Source organism: Narcine bancroftii, chromosome 13, assembly GCF_036971445.1.
Source record: "Narcine bancroftii isolate sNarBan1 chromosome 13, sNarBan1.hap1, whole genome shotgun sequence".
Lineage (NCBI taxonomy): Eukaryota > Metazoa > Chordata > Chondrichthyes > Torpediniformes > Narcinidae > Narcine > Narcine bancroftii.
This window is the reverse complement of record NC_091481.1, coordinates 63,915,596-63,927,410: the sequence shown is the minus strand read 5'-3', so window position 1 is coordinate 63,927,410 and position 11,815 is coordinate 63,915,596. Positions and strand designations below refer to the sequence as shown.

General features: G+C 46.6%; 1 protein-coding gene across 1 annotated transcript; it reads left to right on the top strand.

Moving 5' to 3' along the window:
• The first annotated feature begins 867 nt into the window (after positions 1-867).
• Positions 868-10,340, top strand: LOC138747870 (pro-adrenomedullin-like). Its single transcript, XM_069907459.1, has 4 exons — positions 868-1,001; positions 7,544-7,640; positions 8,015-8,161; positions 8,865-10,340. Exons 2-4 carry the CDS (start codon positions 7,558-7,560, stop codon positions 9,118-9,120), a joined length of 486 nt encoding a protein of 161 aa, XP_069763560.1. The 5' UTR covers positions 868-1,001; positions 7,544-7,557; the 3' UTR covers positions 9,121-10,340.
• The last annotated feature ends 1,475 nt before the right edge of the window (positions 10,341-11,815 follow it).

Sequence of the window (11,815 nt, the reverse complement as noted above, 5' to 3'; positions counted from 1 at the left end):
TTACTCTGTCTACCCCCCTCATAATTTTAAATATCAAATCACCCCTTGTTCTTCTACGCTCCAGGGCATCTGCCTAGCTCAGAGTTGCAATGTCCCACTGACTCAAGATCACTCACTGGATGATAGCTCTCTTGGCTTCTGATTCAGAGACGTCTCGAGACTTGAACGTAAGCCGGCTGTCTGGTACTCCAGTGCTGCACTGAAGGAGGGCCACAGTGTCCGAGGTGCCACCTTTCCTGTCTTGAATGGGCATAGAAAGGCTGAAGGCACTTCCCCTGAAGACTCCAGGGTGGTTCTTCTTGGAGTTGCATGCACCTCCACGTGCGGCGCCCCAGGGGAAAGGAAATTTGCCTTTATTCCAGATGTGGAATAAAAATGAGCTCCTGTCGAATTTATGTGTGAGAAGCGATAACGAAATAGGAGAAACAATACATTTTGTCAAGAGTTCATGTGATACAAATGGTTATCTAGGAACAAATCGCCTCTGTAACAAGGGAGTGTTTTGCATTTGAACTTTTGTGGGACCTTGCTGGACACAAGAGAAATGTCAGGCTTCCAAACCTGTCACACAAGGTTATTGGCTATAAAATGATTTAAGTGCTCGGTTTGTGAAAGGTGTTAAACAAATACTAATGATTTAGTTAATGAGCCTCTGGGGGAAGTTGCAAGTTCTATTTTAGCAAAAGGTACTGTTAGAAATGGCAATAACCTGGGGTTTTAAAATACACGTTTCTCTCTTATCAAGAACAGGATACATTTAAATTCTTGGCAAGAGGAAGAAGGAGTTGAGGTTACGTATGTGGGAGGGTGGGAGGGAGCCCACGCCCTCTTTCAAAGACATAAAGCTTTCAAGCCCCAGCACTCGGCAAGAGAGTCAGTGGAGTCCTCTGGCCCTTAGCGAGTGTTCAGATTGGATATTGGGAAGCCAATCACCAGTGACTGATTAGTGCACAGAAAATAACTCGGAGATTCTGAAGTCACAGTTCATCAGGTCAAACTGGGTAGGTTGTTTGTGTTTATCTCATATTTGAATGGTTGGGGCTTGTTTGCAGAGTTTAATGTCTCTGTTTCTGAGATGCTTCAATGAATCCTCAGCTGCCCTGGAACAACAGTGGGGTGATTCCACAGTGGTGGGGTGGGGGGGGGGGGGGGAGCTAACAGCTTTTGATGCTTGCTGGAATTTCCTTGCTCCTCTATCCTAGAGATCACGTACGTTACTGGGAAGAGGCTTTTAGTGGCACAGGTTGAATAACTTCAGCTCACTAGCTCTTCGACTGTGTGGGCGTATACGTGCCATCTGACTATTCGGATGGAGATTACAGGTCATTTTGCTTTCGAGCCAGGGATGGAGGGTAACAGCAATAAAGAGCAGGGATTTCCTCATCCCAATGGCCATCCCCCAGTTAAATTATCCATCAGCTATGTACCTGATCGCTGAGCTCACACTGGGTGGAGCGTCCAGCTCAGAGCGACTTGGCCATTTACTCAATGGTGAGCACTTCATATTGGAGATGTTCCAGATGTGGTACCTATCCAAGGAGTAAAAGATGCAAGTCTGCACCGTGGCTGAAGTTAAAAACACAACGCTGGAGAAACTCAGCAGGTCAATCAGTGTCCTTTATATAGCAAAGATAAAGATGCAGAACCGACGTTTCGGGCTTGAGCTCTCATCAAAGTATGAAGGGATCAAGCCCGAAACATCGATTATGTATTTTTATCTTTGCAAGTGTGGTGACACAACCACCGGACTGTCTGTGACTGCCCCCTACTGCAGGGGGCGACCCATTGTACCTGCAGGCAGGTGACCTGGGAGGCTGCCTCCACCTACTCCCTGCCAATTACCAGCCCCATATAAAGGCTCTTGGGCAGGAGTAGAGTGCATGGAGCCCGAAGGGATCACAAATACATGGCATTGCTCTGCTGTCTGGACCCCAGAAAGTACCGTCTCCTCAGCGAGGGCGACGGAACCTGACATCATCCGGGAATTAGTGAACAGTCAATGCAATGGCTGCCTCAAGCTTGTAGATCACTGAAAGTCCCCTCGTCCCCCTGCCTGTACTTGGCGCCGAATCCTCATCTAGCCGCTGAACGCAAATAAGTCATTCATCAGCCGTCACTGACATATGCCCACAGATGAGAGCTGCTAACAAGGAGATTCATCGAGGACAGGAATGTGTTTCATCTTTCATTAGTGCTCACAGACTTCAATCACCAGAAAACTTGTCCTTCCTTCTATTCATTTTCAATCCATGCACAACAACTTGTCTTCCTCAATGCCCAGAAGTGCTGTCACATTTTGAGTTACATTAAAACAGTAATATTCTATCAGTCAGTTCATTTTGACATGTGCATTTGTAGAGTTCCTTCTCACGCAGTTACATGTTTCCAGGTAAGGATAGAGGCTTATGGAATAAAGAGGGACATGGATAAAGTCCCAGGGTAGGCAATTCAACAACAAGAGGGTAAAGCTGAGGTTGAGAGGGGACCAGAGGATGGTTCATATTCAGAACAAGTGACCAGAGGAAGCTAAAGAAGCAACACAATTCTAACCTTCAAAAGGCATTTGGGCTGATATATGGATAGGAAAGGTTGAGAAGAATGCAAGCAAATGACACTCACCCAGAATGCACAGAATGAGTTGGGGTGAAGTTGAGGTGTGTTGGGGTGAAGAGCCTATTCTGTGTTGTGTGGCTCTGTTGAACAGTATGAAAGCAAGCAACCATAAAGCTTGGTTAATGTACTTGTTTTTAAGGAATGCCTGATGGGATTAGGAGAGGTTGAGGATCTTGCAAAACCCAGGATTATTGTTGGCCATGGTGGAGCAATTAAACTCGGGATTGGTCAAGGGATCAGTCCTGGAGATGTGCAGAGTTCATGGGATTGGAGTGGAGGGCGGGGGTGATCACAGATTTTGGGGTGAGCCCATGGGGACTCTAAAAACCAGGAACTGAAGTGCACTTGAGGTTAAAGGTGTGTGGAATGAGACCTGGTGTCGGAAAGGACGCACGCAGCCGCATTTTGGACGAGTTTAGGTTTGCGGAGAATGGGGATTGTTTGCCCAGCCATGAACCCGTTGGAATGGTTGGGTCCAAAAGGAACAGAAATCAGCAAAGTTTTAGATATTTCAATAGGGCCAAACTAGAAGGCTGAATACAGAGTTAACGGTCAGATATTTAACAGTGTGGAGGAACGGAGGGATCTTGGGATTCAAATCCATACATCTCTCAAGGTTCCTGTTCAGGTGGATAGAATAGGTAAGAAGGCTTATGGGATGCTGGACTTCATTAATAGAGGGATTGAGTTCAAGAGTCAAGAGGTCATGTTGCAGCTCTACAAATCTCTGGTGAGACCATACCTAGATTATTGTGTTCGGTTCTGTTCACTGCATTATAGGAAGGATGTGGAACCTCTGCAGTGGGTGCAGAAGACATTTACCAGGACTTCGTCTGGATTGGAAAATAAGTCCTATGAGGCAAGGCTAGCAGAGCTGGGACTTTTCTCTTTGGAGCGAAGAAGGATGAGAGGAGACTTGATAGAGGTCTACAAGATTCTGAGAGGCAGAGATAAGGTGGATGGCCAGCGCTTTTTCCCAGGGCAGGAAAAGCAAACACCAGGAGACATCTGCACAAAGTGAAGGGAGCAAAGTTTAGGGGAGACATCAGGAGTACGTTTTTTACACAGAGAGTTGTGGGTGCCTGGAATAGCTTGCCAGGGATGGTGGTGGAGGCTGAAACATTGGGGGCATTTAAGGGGCTTTTAGACAAGCACATGGATGAAAGTAAAATAGATAAGAAGGGTGTATTTTTATTTTTTGGTTTGAATATATAGGCAGGCACAACATCGAGGGGTGAAGCGCCTGCACTGTGCTGAAATGTTCTATGTTCTACATAGTGTGGTATGGTCTGGATCTCTTCCTGACCACACATTTGCAACTTGGCTTCCAGTTAGGAAATCCTATTCGTAGCCATTGAGTTGGCCAGCGTTAGCTGTTGGAAATGCCACTGCCATCTCACACTTGACATCCTCGGCCACTGCCACACAGGAGCTGGTTGTGATAATTCCCCTACTCCAGGGTTGAATAGCTCTGAGCCCATTGCATGGCATGAGCTACCGTCTGGGTGATTGCCACCTGGAGATAAATCCCCAGTTCACAGGAAATGCCCCACTGGGGAAGAGACTGATCATTTGAGATATTGACAGCTCTGAGCTACATGTACACATGCAGTCATTTGTTGCACGATTGAACTTTGACCCACCTGGATCGAGTCCAGTTTTACATAACCCATTGGGTTAGAGCACCGCAGGCCTGGATAAACATTAATCTGTCTGAGTTTCCAAAGCAGTTTCCAGGAAGCTTCTGCAGGACCGGTGCCCAGTGAGCTGAGGAGAAGGGGTTTGGGAGACTGTTTCGGTGGAGGGCTGGACAGAGGATGAAGCTGATCCTGAGGGGTGGGAGTAGGTGTTCTGCAGGACATCCAAACCATATTCTGGGATAGTACAGATTCATGGTGTTTGATCCATCCCATCTCTATCCTGTGAGTGTTTGATGGAAATAATGTAGAAGAACCGTTACTAGTTCTAAGGGCGGAGTGGTTAGTGTAGCAGTTAACGCAACGTCTTTACAGTGCCAGCAATCGGGAATGGGCTTCAAATCCCACCCTGTCTGTAAGGAGTTTGTACATTCTCCCTGTGTCTGCGTGGGTTTTCCCCAGGAGCTCCAGTTTCCTCCCACCCTTCGAAACGTATCGGGGGGGGTTACGTTAATTGGGTATAAATTGGGCAGCATGGGCTCACAGGCCAAAATGGCCTTTTACCGCACCGTGCTGTACATTAAAAAAAAAGCCATGCTCTCCATCTCTTAGGTCAGCATCAAGATAGCTGCTAGCCCAAGCTATTCCTGACCTGGGAGTGTGTGACGATACACGATAAAGCAAGCTTTATTCTACATGTAGTCTGCTTTGTCCTCTACCTTGGGTATGTCTGATAGGAAGTTATCGGAGAGACCCTGCTCTGTTTTGTCCACTTGTTGGTTGTGACCCGGAAGTACTTGTGGCCGACCCCGTGTATAAAAACAATTGAAAGCAGAAAATGTTCCAGTCCTGGGAATGTCATCCAAAGGTTCGCAAAATACAGGATCCACCAGAAATTGAAAACAGCTCCACAAAGCTTGTCATCTTTAGGCATTAGGGGTTGGACCCTAATGTTCTACATAGATTTCCCTATAGATTTTGGATGTGAACAAAGGCTCTATTTAGCTGGCTGCACTCAGAAAATCTGACTGAATTAATGTATCCTAATTTAAAAAAAAAATTCTTATGGGTCCTGGGTCCAGTTTTATTGGGGAATTAAAAAATTTAAATTGAGGCATACAGCAAGGTAACAGGCTCTTTCGGCCCACAAACCTGTGCCGTCCAATTACACCTTCAATCCCTGGTTTGAACGGTGGGAGGAAACCGGAGCACTTGGAGAAGACCCACACCGACACAGGGAGAATGTACAAACTCCTTCCAGACAGCGCGGGATTGGAACTCCTGTCCCGATCGCTGGCGCTGTAACAATGTCACGGTAACCGTGCCTCCCCACAGAAAAGGTGTGGATTTCCAGCGCTGACCTCTTCCAATGGAGTGTCCGTGTATGGTGCCTACCTCAGCTCAAGTCATTCAATGTCCTGCCTTCTGCTCGCAGGTTGGAAATGAGCCTTTCCGTGCACCTCCCTGGGACCAACAAAGAGTGCCACATCTGAGGCCTTTGGTCGTTTTCAGCACAGCCGATACAATGCAGGAGATAGAGGGTCCTGGTAAAGGGTTTCATCTCATTCTCTTTCTCCTACTTCTCGGCCCACTAAATTCCTTCAGCAGATTATGTTTAGCTTCAGATCCCAGCATCTCTAGTCTTCTGTGTGTCTCCACAATGCCTGTCCTCTGTCTACTTGGGCTCAAGTGAAGAGTCAGATGGAAAGTCTCCACCTGCCTAGATGAGAGCAGCTTCAACAACTCTCCAGAACACTATCCAGTACATGGAGACCTGCTATATAGGCACCCCCAACCACAACCACTTACTCACCCCACCACTGATACGATGCAGTGTAGCAACTCACCTTCCAAACCCACAATCCCTTATTCCAAAAATTTCCATACATGTAATTATAAACTTTTAAATAAACAAACATTGATTAAATGTAATATTACAATGGTTTCACCCCACACAATCTCCACCAGGCTGAAGAACAAGGTCAGCAAAACCATAAGAACAACTGGAAGTTGTTCTCCAAGCTGCACTGCATCATGGCTTGGAGATAAAAGCACAGTTCCTTCATCATCCCTGGGTCAGAGACCTAACAGCAGATCCGCAGATCAACAACAGGGCAGACATCGAGATGTTTTTCCACTAGTGAGAGAATCTGAAATGAAGATTAGTTACAAGCGGGAGTGCAGCGCTAATTGTTTAGGAGCCAGAGGTCACCAAAAAGGGTGACAAGGAGGTGACTAGAGTGTCCCCATGAGGTGCCAGAAAGGCCCTGTGAGGTGCTGTAGTGGCCCCACAAGGTGCCATGGTGGCCCTAGGAAGTGCTGGAGTGGCCCCGTGAGGTGCTGTAGTGGCCCCACGAGGTTCCATAGTGGCCCCGAGCGGTGTTCTGGTGAGCTCCGGTAACACCGCTCACCTGGTTGCAAGATTAAAGGGTCAATCTCGAAAGTGGAGGTATCTCTTCTCCCAAAGGATGGTGAATCTGAAATTCTCTTCCCTGGAGGATTGTGGAGGCTGTAGTTAATGAGCAAATAGATACTTTATAGAAAGATCAAGGAACTGAGAGCAATGGGCAACTGGCAGAGAAGAGATGAGGACTGGGGCAGATCAGACATGGAGATATTGAATGGTGTGAGGGCCCAAGGAGACCTTTTTCTGGTGTTCATTATTTCCTGCAAATTAAACCATTTATTTAATTCGCAACATTTTCCCAATCCTGAAGGAGTTTAACTGTTCATACAAAGCCTCCAAGACTCTACTATTTATTAAACAATATTTATTTATTTTTATTTATGAATATTTGTCTGTATGGTTACATCTGGTTGTGTGTCTGCATGTTTTGCACTGAGGATTGGAGAGCTCTGTTTCGTCGAGTTGTACTTGCGCAATCAGATGACAATAAACTTGAACTTGCTTCAGGCTACAGGCGTTGCCTGTGAGGAGTTTGCACGCTCTCCCCGCGCCTGTATGGGTTTCCTCCGGGTGTTCCGGTTTCCTCCCGTCTTCCAAAATGTAGGGTTAATTTGGGTGCAATTGGGCAGCATGTGTTCAAATACCCTGCTGTGAATAAAATTTAAAAATTCAATTTAAATTAATTTCTCGCATTTTCAGTCGTTGCCCCTCTCTAACTCAGGAGGGGCTTTCGATGTAATGAGATGAGTAAGTTCCCTAAGACTTGACCTCCACTTTTAACAAGACCCAGGGGCTGGGCATGGGGAGGTGCAGCAATAATCGTGGAGGGTGTCCACGGGAGCAAGGAGCCACACTGTGATTAATTCTGCTACCTCTGCATTTTCAGATCAGAACATCAAGATGATGATTCTTGCTCTTGTTGCCCTCTTCTGCTTCAACGTTGTAACGCCCAGCAACATGCAGGAGGTAGATGACCCCAAAAGGTGAGCAAACGTACTTCTAATCCTCTTCATTTCCCAGCAGCAACAATGTGAAATTTGTCATACCATCAAGGTGATATCTTAGGCATGTCAATGTAGAAATCTACCAACAAAGGGGCAGATGAGGACCACAGATCAGATAAATCAGTAAAGTTCTATGAAACAACATAGATTAGGAAAACAATGGTTCAGGTTGGGTTAAAATTGAGGTGAAAAGCCATTCAATGTAAACAGACACAAAATCAAACTAATTGGACACACCATTATATATTAATATTGGGCTACCTGATACCCCCTTTTTACCTCGTGCACTTGGGTAAGTGTGTGAGAGTTGAGTGTAACGTGAGCCTTGTCCTCTCTCATTTCTCTCAACCCAGCGAGCCAACTTCTAAACTCCTCGTGCACCTGCGTGAGCTGGCAAAAAGTGAGGAAGATGGCATGGAGAACCAGGACCTGGGAGCTCCACAATCTCGCACCCTCCCTGACGATAATGACGTGAAGCGAGACAGGGATGTGGAAAGCAGGTATCGAATGTTCACACACCTCAATGAACAGCTGGGGTACGATGAAACAATCTGGTGCCACTGTCACAGAGAGGTTATCACTTTCTGGGCAGTGAGGTGGGTGGACTAAACAGCATTGCCAATGTTCCAGTGGGAACAGGTATTCTGTACTGCATTTCCCTGATGTGGTGGGGTATTAATTTCAGGTGGAGGCTGAGAGGGGGAGAGAGAGGGAGATAGAAAGAGAGAAAGACATTATAAAGGAAGAGAGACGGATGAAGAAGTGACATAAGACGGAGAAGGACAAATGAAGTGGAGACGAATGATGGATGAGGGATGAGAAGGAAATGGGTTGTTAGCAATGGAGAGAGAATGAGAGAACACACCTTTAAGTGCATTTTTTAAATATCCAGAGGGGAAATTAGTTGGCTTTACACAGCAAGTGGCTAAGATCTAGGACATCTTTCTTGAATGAACAGCGGGAGAACATTCAACAGGAATTTTCTAAAGTTGAAGGTGACTAATGATAAAGATCTGTGGATGGAGCTGAAATTATTCTTAAAAAAGGCAAATTATTGAGCTAAAACCGAGCAAAATCAGGAGGGCGTCGAGAGATAGGAATGAGTTCTGGAGTTTAGGCTCTGGGCCACCTGCATGAAAGGGCCAGCACAGATTAGATGGATGGAGTGGCCGTGATTAATTCTGCTGCCTGTTTTCATTCCAGCACTGTGCTACACAGCAGGGTGAAGAGGTTCCCACACGGCGTGAGGCAGCATAATAGCCATCGGCATGGCTCCTGGGGCTGCACGCTCACCACCTGCCAGACTCACAACCTGGCCAATTGGCTGTACCAGATGGCAGCAAACAAGGGCAAAGATGGCACTGCCCCCAAGAACACAGCGGACCCTCACAGCTACGGCAAGAGGCGGCGGCGAAGATCCATCTTCTTCCCGGGCTATACCACCAGGAGAGTCCAGTAATGACGCTCCGCCATCACCACCCCACCCTGCGACATTCAACCGTGACGTGCATCCTGGTACTTGCACTTCACTTCCTGAAGAACTGGGGCCTCAGGAAAGGCAAGGAACGGGTCAGCCTAAATCCAGTAAACCCCACACTAAAAGATCTTTGCTTTGGCCAAATACGACACCCGATGCTCTCCTCCCTCCTCGGGCAAGGGGAGAGGGAGGGGAAACACAGCGGAAATGATAAACTGTTACAGGTTCTGCCAAAAGAGTAGATGGAGACAAATAAATAAATATTCAAGCAAGTTACCCATTCTCCGTAATTGTGTCTGCTCCAGACCCCTTGACTTCATCTGATTTGTTAACTGTTTATGTGTTTAGTCCTTGGAAGTTGTCAGATGTGTGGGCTGGGTCATCTCATCTGGAGCCCATTCTGAGCACCAGAACTGAGATGATCAGGGATTATCAGCCTTTAAGTGTTCTCCCTCATGCCTCCCGATCTGCTCCTGGAAAAAAATAAACATTATTTCTCTCCAGAGAGGCCCTGGGTTCATTTGTTATCAACCACGGCTTTCAGCGAGGGACTTGAGTGGGTTGGCGTTGGTGAATGGAGGGTCGAGTTCTTTTTTCAATGTTCATTAAACTTCTCTGCCTTTGTTTACACCGGGTTCCATCATTTCCACCCAGAGACAAGAGGTGCTGCTAATTAGGCAGTGCAGAGCCCGAATGAAAATGCTGTGGGAGGAGGGAAGAAGGGGGCAGGGAAGGGGCACAGGCCAATAGCCAAGAGGTGGACAGGGCAGGAGACTGCACCTTCTAGTCTAATTGCAGTTGGAAAGTTACAATGTACAAATAGAAAGATAGGAATAGGAATGAAAGGTTCTGACGGCTTGGCTGCCTCCATGTGAAGGCTTTGCCACTTTAAATCCAATTGATTTATTTGGTTTGTTGGTGTGAACTCCAACTCTCATTTTAATGAAGGAGATCAGGTTGTTCTTAGCTTGGTGGAGCAGCTCTGCCCCCAAGGGGCTGATGGTGGGAATAGCAGGTGATGACACATTTCTTGGTATCGGTCTGTCCTCCTCTAAGTTGGTCAGATGATTGAATGAGAAATTTGTAATTTTTTATGGTATCTAGATAAGTTAGTGCATGTGTGTACATAGATGTAAATCTGCATACATATATGTTTGAATAGGAATATATTTATCCGTATACATATATATATTGTAGATTGTACAAGCATAATCTATTTAATATGCAAATATGTATTTGTACAAATGTATCTAGACATAGAATTACTATCTATTTGTATGTGCACTATGTAATTGGTATAACACTGATGAACACCAAGAAGAGCAGGTTCTCAGCTGCAGTGAAAGCAGAACTGGGGCCCATTCATTGAGGGACCACCCGCAGCCCATCCAGTTCTGTGGTGGATGCCACATCCAACTCAGAGCATCTTTGGCTAGTCACCAAACAGGGTGCTCAGATACTCCAGGCGAGTGACCGTTGGGTGATCTGGGACGATTATCGGTCCACTATGGGCTGTGACGGTCCCCTGATTGTTTTGGAAAGAGGCAAGGTAATTTTTTTATTTCCTACAATTTCAAAGAAATGCACTAAATACTTTCACTTGAATACTTGAAACAGAAGAAACCTTAAATTAATGAATAACTTAAATACCAGTTTGTGTGCAATAATGTGCATAATGAGTTTGGTGTACATTTTTATATTTCTCATTAAGAATTTTTGTTTAATAAAGTTTAATCTTTTTGCCTGGACCTTTTTCATGTTTAAGATGAAAGTACAATTACAAGTAAGACCTTTCACACAACCTAAAGCAGGACACAGGCCACGGATAGTGAAGCTATGATCACTGAACTGTCGCAAAATGGAGTTAACCGGGCAATTTGCTCTGTTGGCTCTTTGAAAGGGTCCAACTGGGTCAACACCCAACTGGGTCCCAGACCGACCTCAGAGGGGGGTCAGGGGACCCAGTAAAACGTACACGGGTGCCCTCCTCCGGCAATTTGAAAGAGGAAAATGGCCGACACGGTTACTCTGATGTCGTCAGCGCTTGCATGCATACGTCACAGGGAGACCCTTGGCTAAAGTGAACGGGGGTGGGGGGGGAAGTGGTTGCTACTGTATTCGGGGGGGAGGGGTCGTAATGTATCGCTGATGTGAATGGAAGGGGGGGTTGCTGCCTCATCGTGTCACTCCGGGTCGCGGCGACACCTCAATGCAGGAGTGCGGGAGCAATGTCAATCTTCCTTACCCCGCTGGAACCCACCGGCATATCACTAGGGCGGGGGGTTGGGGGGGGGGGCGACAGATGGGAGGGTGGGGGCATTTATAACAGAGAGGGAACTGACTGCGAGACCCGTCACTCATTGCATCATATCATGGGGACGGGATCCCCCTTAAATCGCCGGGTTGGCGATTTGAAAGATGCGTCCTGCACCCACAACCCAGTTATCGCACCCAGGTCCCGGGGGTGGGTGGGGAGGGGGCTACCAGGGTGTTTCAATTTGAAAGCATCCATTGAAGAAGCTGGTTGAATCATAGCAATATCAGATTTCAGCTTTCAGATTTATCATCGGAGTACATACGTGACATCACATACAAACCTGAGATTCTTTTTCCTGTGAGTCAGGCAGAATTACCGCTTACTGGTGGTGCCAGAAAAAACTGTACACCATGTACACAT